This window comes from Leptodactylus fuscus, chromosome 1, assembly GCF_031893055.1.
Source record: "Leptodactylus fuscus isolate aLepFus1 chromosome 1, aLepFus1.hap2, whole genome shotgun sequence".
NCBI classification, from domain to species: domain Eukaryota; kingdom Metazoa; phylum Chordata; class Amphibia; order Anura; family Leptodactylidae; genus Leptodactylus; species Leptodactylus fuscus.
Window position 1 is genome coordinate 35,005,647 of NC_134265.1, and position 14,592 is coordinate 35,020,238.

A 14,592-nucleotide genomic window follows, 5' to 3' on the forward strand; every position below is an offset into this window, starting at 1 on the left:
ATGACAGGACATAGGACAAGGTAAAATCACAGTCAAAAATGGAGACAAAAGTGAGACCCAGTAGAAGAACAATAGGGACCAGATACAGAATATAAGGGGTAAGGCAAAGATAATATCCAGGAACAAGGCCAAGGAAACCTGCACCAATAGTGGAACAATGGCACAGGGAATGAACCAAAACCAACAGACGATGTAAGGCCACCAGACCTGAGCTCTGAGACCATGTATGATGGCTGGAACCAGGCAAGACAAGTAATGTTAGCTGAGGACAAGCTTTTCCATAAGTAGGTATAGATGCCGTGCAAAATGGTGTCAGGTTATATTAGGGGCTATGCCAAATAAGAATCCTATAACATGACGTATGTACCTGTTTGGCTGGAGTTACACTTTAGCAAGTCCTTGAAAGTTATCCATTACCAAGTACGACAGATCTCCAAGAGCTCTTGAGATCTCTACAAATGTATACAATGAGGTCAAGTCGCTTGATTCCCGACAGTGTTACAAGATTTAGAGCAAACAAGTGTTCAGAACATTGTGCACTCCTGACAACAAAAGACATGGCAGGTGTTATACAGGAAAGTGTGAAGTGCAAAGATTGTCCAAGGTAAGGAGAAGTAAATAAGACCCATCAAGGATCCTACTAATATTATACATGTGAGAGCTTGTATCCTATTAATATTATGTTTGTTTGTTTGTTCCTCAATCACGCATAAATGGCTGAACGGATTTGGATGAAATTTGGCACATAGATAGATTGTAACCTCAATTAAAACATAGGCTACTTTTTATCCCGGAAAATGACATGGCTTCACGACTGTTATGAATTTATGATCACATACTATATTACACTGCTCTTATCTCAGCTTCTGAGAAAGCCAGGGCTGTTATCTATCCGTGTAAACACTCAGATAACCCTTTGTGATTTGTGTTCATGCATTTGCATATTATCTGATCTGGTCCAGGCACTGCTGACAAACTGGCATGGGCAAACACTTTTAATCCAAATTGGCAGTTTGTCAATTTTCAACATGCCGGGAAAAAGAAAATCTAATTTGTCGCAAACAAGGAGAGCTATGACGGAAGCCAGAAGTCACAGAGCTCTCCTCAAGCGGAGCTGAGGGAGATCATCAACACCAACAACTTTATATGGTGTCCCAGCGAGCTGCTGAGATGCCGGAACAATCACGGGCACAGCGCGAGGAATGAGTCTAGTGGCAGGCCATCTTGACAGCTGCAGAAACGCCGGAGCAGGCGGATCATCAACACCAACAACAGGCTTATTATATGACGTTCCAGCGAGGTGCTGAGATGCCGCAACAATCACAGGCACAGTGCAAGAAACAAGTTCAGCGGCAGACCAGCTTGAGAGCTGCCAAAACGCCGGAGCAGGTGGATCATCAACGCCAACAACACACTCATTATATGGCGTCCCAGCGAGCTGCTAAGATGCCCGAACAATCACAGGCACGGTGTGAGGAACAAGTTCAGCAGCAGGACAGCTTGAGAGCTGCCAAAATGCCGGAGCAGGCAAACCACCGACAGCAGCAATTTGCTGAATATAGGCGGATCATCAACGGCAAGAGCACACAGATGAAGTCGCGGGCAGAAGCTAGTAGTTCATATTTTCTTATATTCTTTCCTTAAATCTAATCTAATTGTCATGGTGATAACAGCTTAAAGAGGACCTTTCATGGTTTGGGGCACAGGCAGTTCTATATACTGCTGGAAAGCCAACAGTGCGCTGAATTCAGCGCACTGTCGGCTTTCCCAATCTGTGCCCCGGGTGAAGAGCTAGCGGTGTCGGTACCGTAGCTCTTCATCGTCAGAAGGGTATTTCTGACACTCTATCAGGACCGTCCTTCTCCACAGCAGTGCCTATAGCGCTGTACTGTGTGAGCGGGGAGGAACGCCCCCTCCCTCTGCTCACAGTGCTCATCCATAGACAAGTATTATCAGGGGGGAGAGGGGCGTTCCTCCCCGCTCACACAGTACAGCGCTATTGCCGCTGCTTGTACGGAAGGATGTTCGTTACGGAGTGTCAGAAATGCCCTTCTGACTGTAAAGAGCTACGGTACCGGCACCGCTAGCTCTTCACCCAGGGCACAGATCGGGAAAGCCGACAGTGCACTGAATTCAGGGCACTGTCAGCTTTCCAGCAGTATATAGAACTGCCCGTGCCGCAAAACATGAAAGCTCACTGCATTCACTTATGGGTCTGCATGCCTACCTTGTTTTAAAAAAATAAAAATACTGAATCAAATTAACCAACTTGCACAAAATCACATCAGTTAAGCAGGTTGATTTGGTTCAGTTTTGGCTATTTTTCGATTAATTGGCCCAATACACAATATCATCCCATCAGTAGTCCACGCACAGTAAAACGATCGCCCCTCACCTTGATCCTTAAAGTAAGCCCTTTACGTGGTAAGACCTGCAAATTTAGAATGTGAGACCAAGTGCACCAAATTTATGAAGGTCTGTAGGACAGAATTGTAGATATGTCTAAGGACCTGGTGGTTTTAGACAGCGCAACCATAGACCGTATTGATAAATATACCCCATTGTGATTGCACAAATCCAAAGGGAAATGCCGCCATACACCACCACAACAAATATGGCACTGAGTTTTATTTGAAACGCATTAAATGGTTGCCAGATGCAGAAAATAAAGTCCTGTATTCCCTTCAACGCTGCATGCAACATTGATCAGAGGAAGAAAACTAGTCATCCGCAGCAGAGCTGAAATACCACAGGATTTAATGCTCGTGTCTCGGCCTGGCTGCTGACATCCTAGTACAGCAATCCTTGGGATTGGAATCCGATCAGCTTCACTTTTCTGTTTTAATCAGTTCCTTGATGATTCTTAAGATTTCATCATCTGTAAGGATACAGGATAGGGATCAAGACTATCTTTACAATAGCAACGCCCAATTTATGCATAAATATTTAGTAGGATCTCAGTCTTCCCCTAAAGGGGTTTTCCTACAAGACAAGTTATCCCTTATCCTTACAACAGGGGATAAGTTGCAGATCAGTGGAGGTCTGATGGCTGAGATTGCAGCGGAATGTACTTGGAAGACACTCCAACCGACCGCATTCTGTAATGCCTTCTTGTCTATGGATCTTATCATCTGTTCCGCTTTGATAACATACAGCTCTATCCTGTTCTGTGTCACTGGAACAAAACAGATTGGAAGCCCCCATAGACATGAATGCATCACAGAACGCAATCAGATGACACAAGGATCTCAATCCAAGTGTTAACATTCTGCTGCAAAAGTCAGCCTCACATTGCAAGCACTCAGTCGTGTACATGGGGTCTGACGGTATCAATCTGTTTTGGCTGTAACTTAAAGGGATCCTACCATTAAAATGCTATTTTTTTTCTCCCTAACAAGTAGGAATGGCCTTAAGAAAGGCTATTCTTCTCCTACCTTTAGATGTCTTCTCCGCGCCGCCGATCGGTAGAAATCCCGGTTTTCGTCAGTATGCAAATGAATTTTCTTGCAGCACTGGGGGCAGTCCTCAGCCCTCAAACAGCACTGGAGTCGTCCCCAATGCTGGGAAAAAAAATATCCAGCGCCGCCTCCATCTTATTCAGGAACGGTCTCTTCAGGCATCTTATTCCCGCACTTCTAAACATGCGCAAGTCGGCTCTGCCATTGGGCCGACTGCACATGCAGACGGTCATTTTTTTGTGGCCACTTACGCGATCATGCACAGTATGCTCTATGTTCTGTTAAACTACAGGAGCGTATTGCGCATGCTCGCGTAAGCGGCCACAAAAAAATATCCGCCTGCATGTGGAGTCGGATCTGCCCGAGCCGACTTGTGCATGTGTAGAAGTTGGACCCCCCCAGCGATGGAAGAAGATGTGTGAAGAGGCCGTTCCTAAAGAAGATGGAGATGTTGCTGGAGATTTCTCTTGCAGCATTGGGGACACCCCCAGTGTTGCGAGAGAATTCTTTTGCATACAGAAGAAAACCGGCCATTTTCTTGTGGCCCGGGCATGCGCAGTGGGTTCTGTCCGAGGCCTAGAAGATTGAAACCCAGGACGGAAGAAGACACAGGGAGATGGCGTTTGAGCGCTGGGGACCGCCCCTAAATTTCAATCGAATGGCGGTGAGGAGAAGACATCTAAAGGTAGGAGGCGAATAGCTTTTCTTAAGGCTATTCCTATGTGTTAGTCAGAAAAAATTGCATTTTAATGATAGGATCTCTTTAAAGGGGTATTGGACATGCCATAAACTACCCATACACATGGTTCCCCTCATCTCGAGACTGCAGTAAATGGATAGTACACTGTACAAACACCAAGACTTCTGAGATTAGCTCGGCAAATACTGAAAACAATTGTTACCTTCAAGAGACATTTTGGGGTTTTGTAGCTTTTCCTTTAGGACCGATTCAATTAAAACGCGCAATTCCTTAAAGATGACAGCGATCTTTACAGGAGCCTGTGAAGAGGAACAGAACAATGGCTGTGACAAGACTCTTCATACACCTGAACATGTATCGCTATATCTTACAAATGAGCTTCACTATCTAAACCAATACAACATCCTTTCCTATATCATTAATGGGACCAGATATGAGCTTGAATATCAGCGATATTACAAATGTATATAAAACTAACATAAAAACCTTCAAAAACACTGTAGAGATGCATCAATCATCCATAAGATTAAAGAGGTTGCCGGGAATTGGCATAGGTCAGTCTCGTGCTATGCCCTCAGAGGTCCTACGCCCCACATGACTGCTGAGACCAGTCACATACGTGGTCAATTCTTTTAATGACTGCTGAGGCCACTTATTGGTCTCAGCAGTCACAAGCAGCGCAAATCTTCCAGTGGCAAGGCCAAATTGTGAGCCAACATATTCCGCAGCGCTGTACAATTTTTAGGGTTCAAATACAGACAGAAAGATACATTACAAAGAAAGTCATTTCACACAATGGGACTGAGGGCCCTGCTCGCAAGAGCTTACAATCTATGAGGTAGAGGGGGTGACACAAGAGCTAGCAGGGGCGGCATTGCTTATGCAGAGGTCAGACACTTTGTAATAGAGGTGACTGTCATTACACAAACATAAAACTATATATGAGCCATCACCAGTTGTGTCCTTTAACATGTGGCTGGAGCTTGGACATATAAAGTTAGCCTGAAATGGTATCATATCATGTGGTGTAATGTGGGAGCGGGGACAGAGGAGGGTTAAATTTTGGGGATTCTAATTATAGTACAGAAGGGTTACATTAGAATTTGTGATAGGCCTGTCTGAAAAGATGCGTCTTTAGTTTGCACTTGAAGCTGTAGAAATTGGGAGTTAATCTGATAGTCTGGGGTAGAGCATTCCAGAGAAGTGGTGCAGCTCGGGAGAAGTCTTGTATACGAGCGTGGGAGGTTCTGATAATAGAGAATGTAAGTGTTAGGTCATTGAGTGAGCGGAGAGCACAGGTTGGGCGGTAGATAGAGATGAGGGAGGAAATGTAGGGAGGTGCAGCATTATGGAGAGACTTGTGGGTGAGGGGGATAACTTTATATTTTATTCTATTCTATATATAGTTATAAGGCATGTGTCAAAGTAACCTCCACATGAACATCAGGACCCAAAGTTTCCCAGAAGAATGGTGTCCAGAGCATCACACTATCATCTTCCATAGGCTACCCTATGCCATGTCTTCCCCAGATAAGCGGCATACATGTATCTGGCCATCCACATGATGTAAACGAAAATATGATTTATAAGACCAAGTCGCCTTCTTCTATAGCAGGGGTAGGGAACGTACAGCTCTCCAGCTGTTGCAAAACTACAACTCCCAGCATGCATACTGGCTCTGCTGTTCTGGGAACTCCCATGGAAGTGAATGGAGCATGCTGGGAGTTGTAGTTTCACAGCAGCTGGAGAGAAAAGGTTCCCTACCCCTGTTCTATAGCTACATGGTTCAGATCTGATGCTCTAGTGTTCATTATGGACACTTTCAGAAGTGGACAGGGATCGGCATGGGCACTCTACCTATACATCTATATTGCTATACACGTCATACCCAATGGAATAACAGATTACTCACATAGATTGTCACATTTGCACAGAACACTTATAATACCTGAAACTGAACCCAGTCGTCTACAGTCAGCAGACGCTCCCGATGTTGTACGGCTATATCACCTCCGAACAAGAGGATCGGAAAGGGAGACACCAGGGTTGTTTCTCTAAGGAAAACCTTGGAATATTTAACCTGTGGAAAATCCAAGAAGATGTGTATAAAGGTAACAGGATAGACTAGAACGGTGCAAAATATCGGCACAAACATGTAGGGAAAGGCATGTGGACAACATAATAACATCCACTCACCTTCTCCTGGTACAGCAGCCATCCATACGTCTGCAGGTCTCGGTTCACAGAGGATGGATGCACTTGTGCTTTTCCTTGCGCTGTCTCCACCATGCAGGCCAACTTTTCGGAGATATCCACAGACTTTGTGAACAGGATCTTCCCGACATTGTCGTACAGACCAGCTGTCAAAATGGCTTTAAGAAGTGACATCTCCTCGGTAGACATTGTTCCTCTTCTGTCTACGCCACCTGAGGAGGTCGACCTGGAGCATTCAAAGCCTGCGGCCCTCACCAAGCGGATTAACTCCTGTTTCACATCCTTAAGAAAAAAGAAATACATTGACCGTACAGCAAGTCCCATGTACGTAGCCTGATGTAGAGCGGTGGTTCCTGTGTGGACAGGTAGTCAGTTTATTTATTCAATCCTATGACAGCCTCAATGAATGTCTCACAGGAATCAATAGAGAAATTGTCTTCACAAGACAAAAAAAATTACACAGATGGGAGGAGTTCTCCCTTAAATGTCTACAATTGGGGTTAGCAGTGGGTTTCAGCTGTAATCCACAACACCTGTTGGGTATGAAATGGGCTAAGTTAAGGATATATGTGTGCATTATTGGTTGTCAAGGGGCAGTAGTGTAATTAGGAATGGCGGGGCCCCGTGATGAACTTTTGAAATGGCACCCCCTGCATTTCTGAGCACACTATAATGCCCCATAGTGGCCCCTGCACACAGTATTATGTCCCATAGTGACCCCTGCGGACAGTATTATGCCCTATAGTAGCCCTTTCACACAGTATTATCCCCCATAGTGGCCCCTGTGGACAGTATTATCCCCCATAGTGGCCCCTGTGGACAGTATTATGCCCCATAGTGGCCCCTGAGGACAGTATTATGCCACATAGTGGCCCCTACACACAGTATTATGCCCCATAGTGGCCCCTGCACACAGTATTATGCCCCATAGTGGCCCCTGCACACAGTATTATGCCACATAGTGGCCCCTACACACAGTATTATGCCACATAGTGGCCCCTACACACAGTATTATGCCCCATAGTGGCCCCTGCACACAGTATTATGCCCCATAGTGGCCCCTGCACACAGTATTATGTCCCATAGTGACCCCTGCGGACAGTATTATGCCCTATAGTAGCCCTTGCACACAGTATTATCCCCCATAGTGGCCCCTGTGGACAGTATTATGCCCCATAGTGGCCCCTGAGGACAGTATTATGCCCTACAGTGGGCTCTGCACACAGTATTATGCCACAGTATTATGCCCCATAGTGGCCCCTGCACACAGTATTATGCCCCATAGTGGCCCCTGCACACAGTATTATGCCCCATAGTGGCCCCTGCACACAGTATTATCCCCCATAGTGGCCCCTGCACACAATATTATGTCCCATAGTGGCCCCTGCACACAGTATTATCCCCCATAGTGGCCCCTGAACACAGTTTTATGCCCCATAGTGGTCTTTTCAGACCCCAGAGTATAATAATCGGAGACCCAATGGGGGATAAAAACATAAAAAACACTGTTAATTACCTTTTCCCGGCTCCACTGTATACTCTGTTGCTGTCGGCCATCTTCAATGACATCTGGGATGTCATGTGACTGGGGGGCCTGTGTCGCGACGCATATGGACACAGATCCCAGTCATGTGACATCAGGGACGTCACGCAAGTAGGCACGAAGCCTGCCCGGAGAGGTAAGTAACACTGTTTTTTATGTTCCGTTACCTCTCCTGGGCCTCCAAACATTATACTCGGGGATCCGAAAAGACCCCCCGAGTATAATAGCGCTTGAGGAGCCCATGGTGTCACTTACTGATCCCGGCCTCCGCCAGGATCAGTAAGTAAGTAGGGCCCCGTTACCGGCTGGAGTTACTCCAGCCAGTAACGGCTTATTATAAACAAAAAAACAAAACGCAGCGGTAGCGGCTGTCGTCGGGCCTCTAATATCCCTGGCCCTGTGGTAGCTGCTACCCCGGTAGTTACACGACTGTCAAGGGCTTAATAAAGTACTAAAATGCCAATTATTACATTACCTCTATAGTTAAAAGTGCCTTTCTGTTCAGAAAGTTTTTCCTGCAGAAACTCATCTCTGTGTTATAACCTTCTACTCGGATCATCTTCCATCTGTGAAGACAAAGGGAAATCCTTGTAAGACACAGGTCTAGGCGATGAATGTTGGGATGACACATCCCTATAGAACGCCTATAGAGCAGCAGACATGATATACAATACAGTAGTTACATCTGGTGGCTGACAAGTTGACACAGGTCACTGGATTTCCAATATTGTCAGATCCCTCCAACTCAAAAGTATAGAAAGATTTCATAACCTAAGAATTAAAGATTCAATCATCTAGGAGATGCCATTCTGATCCTTCTATTCGTATGACTTACCTCATGTAGGCGCTGAAGATAGTCAAATGATCAGAGTTAGCCAGAGCCATGGCGGATTTTGCCAGATCTGCTTCATCTTTTCTACCAATAGGTGTCATGAACGGAGACTTCTCAGTCATGGTAGCAGCCAGTGTTGCCTGTCACAAGGAAACAAAGTTTTAGATGAGATCGATCTCCAGGATTAGGAAGTGTCCTGCCTTGGATTCAGCTGCAATACCCGCAGCACAAGAATACAGCTGATCATAAATTGCAAGCTCTTGTGAGCAGGGCCCTCAATCTCATTGTGTGAATTCATTTATTACTCTGTAATGTCTTATTTTGTCTCTACATGAACGCTACGATTTGTAAAGTGCTGTGGAATAGGCTGGCGCGATATAAATAAAATGTATTATTACATTATTATTAGCCCCATTGTTTCTAAGGATAGACCTGTGGTAGCAAGTCAAAGCTCTGCTTCATCTTCCTGCCGCGGGCTGCACAGGGCCTGGAAGTGGAGAAGAACCTGAGGCTGAAGATCACTTCCAGTTCCTCTCCACTTTCCAAGTTGTGACCCCTTACAGTACATGATCCTATTAACCACTTAACAGGAGAAATATGTAATAGTATGTTATTTAAAGGGATCCTATCATTAAAAGTTATTTTTTTGTCCCTAACACGTAGGAATAGCCTTAAGAAAGGCTATTCTTCTCCTACCTTTAGATGCCTTCTCCGCGCCACCGTTCGGTATATAATCCAATTTTCGTTGGTATGAGTTCTCTCACAGCACTGGGGGTGGGCCCCAGCGCTCAAACAGCATTGGGAGCGCCCCAATGCTGCGAGAGAACTCTCCAGTGCCGCCTCCATCTTCTTCAGAAACAAGTTTTCATCGCGTCTTCTTCCGGCGGTGGCTTCAAACTTCTAGGCCTCAGGAAAGGCCGACTGCGCATGCCCGCCGGCCACAAGAAAATGGCCGCTTACAATACTGTGTCATTTTTGTGTAGAGAACTGCTCAGTTCCCCTGAGAACTACGTGAGAGTGCTGTGCATGTGCAGTGCGGTCGCAATGTTCTCTACAGGAAAATGGCGCTGGAGCGTGCACAGTTGCGCTCTGGGGGGAGTGCTACTGCGCATGCGCAAGATTTCAATCGAAACTGCTGGACTGGAGGCAGTGAATCGCAAAGAGAAGGAAGTCAAAGACGAGAGGAGAGCGTGAACAACCTATCACACGGGGGAAGGTTCCTTAGCGAACGCCCACCATGCACAGTAGGACTGATTTACATATACGTTTTAACATTAATGCAGAAAAACGAGGGGGGGGGAATTGTTCAAGAACGATTAGCAGCACCTGAATAACCTTTTTAAAGGCTAATCAGGCATATGTGTATCTAAAAACCGGAAAATCTAATGATAGAGCCCCTTTAAAATGGGATTACAAGGAGATTATCACTGATTAGAGATGAGTGAGTGGTATTCGATCAAGTAGGTATTCGATCAAATACTACATTATTTGATCGAATACTACGGTATTCAAAATAATCGTACTTGGTCAAATACCACGCGGTAAACGCCTTTACATTTGCCGCGTGGTATTCAACCAAGTACGAGTATTTTGAATACCGCAGTATTCGTTCGAATACCTACTCGATTGAATACTACTCGCTCATCTCTATCACTGATATATAGACCTGGCCTGCTATGTGATAAAATAATTTAGCACATGAGAAGTTCTCGTCTTACCACCGCATCCAGGCAGCCAAAGATAGCACCAAAGATAAGCATCTTTCCAATCTTCACATTAACCGGCAGAGCGGCAAGGTGCTGACCTAGAGGAGTGAGCTTGGGCTGAGTGAGCTCACAGGCGCCGATCTTCCGCAGTAAGTTCATGGCGTTACTGATGACTTGGAGCTGAGGAGGGTCTAACGCCTTAGATAGGAAATCCTCTGGAGAGCCAAGATCACACTTCTAGAATTACCAACAAAGAAAATATATCAGATAAGAAGAAAAAGCGCAATGTGCACAAATCATAGCACGTCAAGGAGCCTCGCTATGTTATGAAGCGCTGCCCTATTCCTGGTTAATGTAATCAGGTTTCACAGGTGAATATAACACTTTGTAATATGTCCTATTACATAAAAATGCTTCGTTCTCCTCTTACCAGGCGTTCTTTTATCCCATCCCTTAGGCACCATGCACACCAATGAGTGTGATTAGGATGTGGAGCTGAGTTTGCAGCACGAACGCACTCGGATGACACTTGGAGTGACAGCTTAGTCTCATCCAAATGTGTTTGGTTATGCATTCACGTCTATGGGGGCTTCGGATTCATTGCGTACCGATGACACTGAGCAGGATAGGATCTGCTATATAATCATTTGTGTCAGAACGAATCAGAAGTCCCCATAGAGATGAATGCATCTGGGAGTGCATTCTGAGACAATCTGATAATTTCCGTGCCCAAATGTGTACAGCGTGGCATCAATAATCTCACTGATAGCATGCCAAGGTGTGTAATGGCGGCGATTTCAGCACGTGGTGCTCACACTGAATACTGAGATGTTTTGAACATTTGCATTTCATTAACATATCTTATCCATCCTGGAATCTCCATCATTCTAAGACTTAGTCGAGGAGTGTATGTGAAGATAGGCTTTAAAGGGCTCTGCTTTTGCTTTTCAGAACCAGCATCGCTCCTGTCCATGTACCATTTCTACTATTGCAGCTCAGCTTCATTCATGTGAATGAGACAAAGCCAAGCCACAATATGCTACACTGCTTAAGCAGCACGGTGGCTCAGTGGTTAGCACAGCAGCCTTGCAGCGCTGGAGTCCTGGGTTTGAATCCTGCCAAGGATAATATCTGCAAGGAGTTTGTATGTTCTCCCTGTGTTTGCGTGGGTTTCCTCCCACACTCCAAAGACATACTGATAGGGAAAAAAAAATGAAAAAAAAATGCTATACTTTACTACTAAGCACAATGAACAGTTGCACTGCAGCCATAGCTAACGGCCAGCGACACTAAGAGTCCAACTCCAACTGATCTGCTGTAAATTGCCTATTTTAAGGACTGGTCATCAGTATGAACCCTGGAAACCACTGTAATCTGTATTTATTTATTTAGGTGGAACTGCCGCAGTATGGCATGATGGACCCAAAATATTGCAATTCACTACTGTCTGAGATACAGCAGTATAATGAATTTTAGAAACATTTTTTCTTGTTCTCTGGCGCCCTCTGCAGATTGATAAATGCAACATCTACATTTAAATGGAGACTGTCAACAGACCCCAGCATAACACCCCGGCCCTGCAGATAGATAGGTTAGTGTCACCAGAACCAGCATATCACCCCAGCCCTGCAGATAGATAGGTTAGTGTCACCAGAACCAGCATATCACAGCCCTGCAGATAGATAGGTTACAGTCACCAGACCCAGTATATCAGCCCAGCCCTGCAGATAGATAGGTTAGTGTCACCAGATCCAACATATCACCCCAGCCCTGCAGATAGATAGGTTAGTGTCACCAGAACCAGCATATCACAGCCCTGCAGATAGATAGGTTAGTGTCACCAGAACCAGCATATCACAGCCCTGCAGATAGATATGTTAGTATCACCAGATCCCAGCATATCACCCCAGCCCTGCAGATAGATATGTTACAGTCACTAGAACCAGTATATCACCCAAGCCCTGCAGATAGATAGGTTAGTGTCACCAGATCCCAGCATATCACCCAAGCCCTGCAGATAGATAGGTTAGTGTCACCAGATCCCAGCATATCACCCCAGCCCTGCAGATAGATAGGTTAGTGTCACCAGATCCAACATATCACCCCAGCCCTGCAGATAGATAGGTTAGTGTCACCAGATCCAACATATCACCCCAGCCCTGCAGATAGATATGTTAGTATCACCAGATCCCAGTATATCACCCCAGCCCTGCAGATAGATAGGTTACAGTCACTAGAACCAGTATATCACCCAAGCCCTGCAGATAGATAGGTTAGAGTCACCAGATCCCAGCGTATCACCCCAGCCCCACACATAGATAGGTTAGTGTCACCTGAATCAAATGGCGTTTTCCCCTGAATCGCTGCCTCTTCTTCCAAGTTCTTGTCAATAAGCAAATAAGCTCTCTGGAGCAATGAGGGTGTTGCTAAAGCTCCAACAAGGTCAATAGCAATGCCCGCACTGGCCTAAAGAGCTGATGGCGACATCTCGGTAACGGAGGCAGCGATTCACAAGGGGTAAACACCACATTATTAAAGTGACCCTAATGTGCAGGGCTCGGTTGCTATGCTGGGATCTGATGACACATTCCCTTTAATATGGTGATCTGATACCAGTGGTAGGCAGTCACCTCATGCCAGAGATATAACAGAATTTACCTTTACACTTAACTACAATGTGGCACAGAACTAACACAACCCTACAATGGCTTTTGCTGTTGTTTGTGATAAGATATCCCACCGCAACAAGTTACCAGTGTCAAGTTAAACTTTGCTACATCTATAGTAAACTGTTCTATAGCCGGGATTGTTCCAGTAGATTAGTCATGTGGCAAACCTCACCATAATGTGGAGACAAAGTTCTTCCAAAGGTACTCGTAATATTTCTGGAACGGAGTAGTCCATAAAACTGTGAAATCTGTTAGGGAAAATACAAATGTCAAGAAATGCAGTAAAAAAAAAGTGACAAAGGCTTCAAAGACCATCTTGTCACTGGTTTCCCCTTATACATACACATAGCAGAGTGTACACGTCCTACAGGCAATGTCTTTTTAGAAACACCTCTATGGCATAGGTTGAAGACCGTACTGGTGAGGTCCAACCTTTTGGCCAATATTAGTGTTGGTCTCTTCCCTTCTTAGAACCCCTATCAACATAATCTGTAGGAGAGAGATGACCGCTTTTCATGTGTTGGAGAACCAAAATATACCTATAGATAGCAAATTCATCCAGAACATAAAGGGTGTTCCCCATCTTAACAAGTTATCCTATATCCATAGGATAGGGAACAATTTAAATATTGGTGGTGGTCTGACTGCTCAGATCCCCAACGATCAGAATAACAGGAGTGTTTTGTTCACCCTTTGAGGTAGTCGAGTCAGTCATTTCCATAGGAGCATCTGTATTGTATTCACCTATCTCCAGCACTCCCATTGAAATAAATGGTCCGCTGGATGCCCCAGCCAAATCACCACCATTTTACTGATTGGTAGGGGCCTGAGCAGTCGGCTAAGTTGGAAGACCCCCTTAAAAGGGGCTCCACTATCTTCAGCAATCCCCTAGAAATGAATGGAGAAGCTGGGGGGCAGGTTAATGTATGATGGGCCATTATGTTATATGGGGCCAATGCAGGGGCCACTGAAAGGCACTATATTTTATGGGGGCACTAAGGAGTAAATATACTATGTGGGGGCCACTGAGGGGGCATTATAATTTTAGCAGGTCAGTATGTCTAAGTGGTGGCGATGGCAGGTGCCCACTTTTGAAAATTTTGCACTAGGCCCACCAATGTGTTAAAACAGCCCTGCCCCATACGTCCTATTAGGACATCATAGGCTGTTGTCTACCACCTAGGACTCACCTATATGCATCAGAACAGAGAGTCAAGACAATAAACTCCATGGCTGGCCATGGCTGAGTAGATTTCCCTGCAGCCATCGCCGACGAGATTATGCAAAAATGTTTAACTTCTGCTACAAATATGGATTATAGTCATGAGTAGAGATGAGCGAACACTGTTCGGATCAGCTGATCCGAACAGCACGATCCCATAGAAATGAATGGAAGCACCTGTGACGCCGGCCGGCCGCCGGCAAAGTCAGCGTCACAGATGCTTCCATTCATTTCTATGGGAGCGTGCT

The 14,592-nt window shown here is 45.4% G+C and overlaps 1 protein-coding gene across 1 annotated transcript in view; it reads right to left on the reverse strand.

Annotated features, from left to right (window-relative positions):
* Window positions 1-2,522: 2,522 nt before the first annotated feature.
* Window positions 2,523-14,592, reverse strand: part of DHX29 (DExH-box helicase 29) — a 32,147-nt gene continuing 20,077 nt past the window's right edge. Inside the window, exons 21-28 of the mRNA XM_075269403.1 lie at window positions 13,295-13,370; window positions 10,466-10,690; window positions 8,751-8,887; window positions 8,391-8,481; window positions 6,355-6,654; window positions 6,107-6,238; window positions 4,361-4,457; window positions 2,523-2,878 (exon numbers count right to left, since the gene is read on the reverse strand). Coding sequence (XP_075125504.1) covers window positions 2,829-2,878; window positions 4,361-4,457; window positions 6,107-6,238; window positions 6,355-6,654; window positions 8,391-8,481; window positions 8,751-8,887; window positions 10,466-10,690; window positions 13,295-13,370 — 1,108 coding nt within the window. The 3' untranslated portion in view covers window positions 2,523-2,828. The remainder of the gene's footprint in view (window positions 2,879-4,360; window positions 4,458-6,106; window positions 6,239-6,354; window positions 6,655-8,390; window positions 8,482-8,750; window positions 8,888-10,465; window positions 10,691-13,294; window positions 13,371-14,592) is intronic.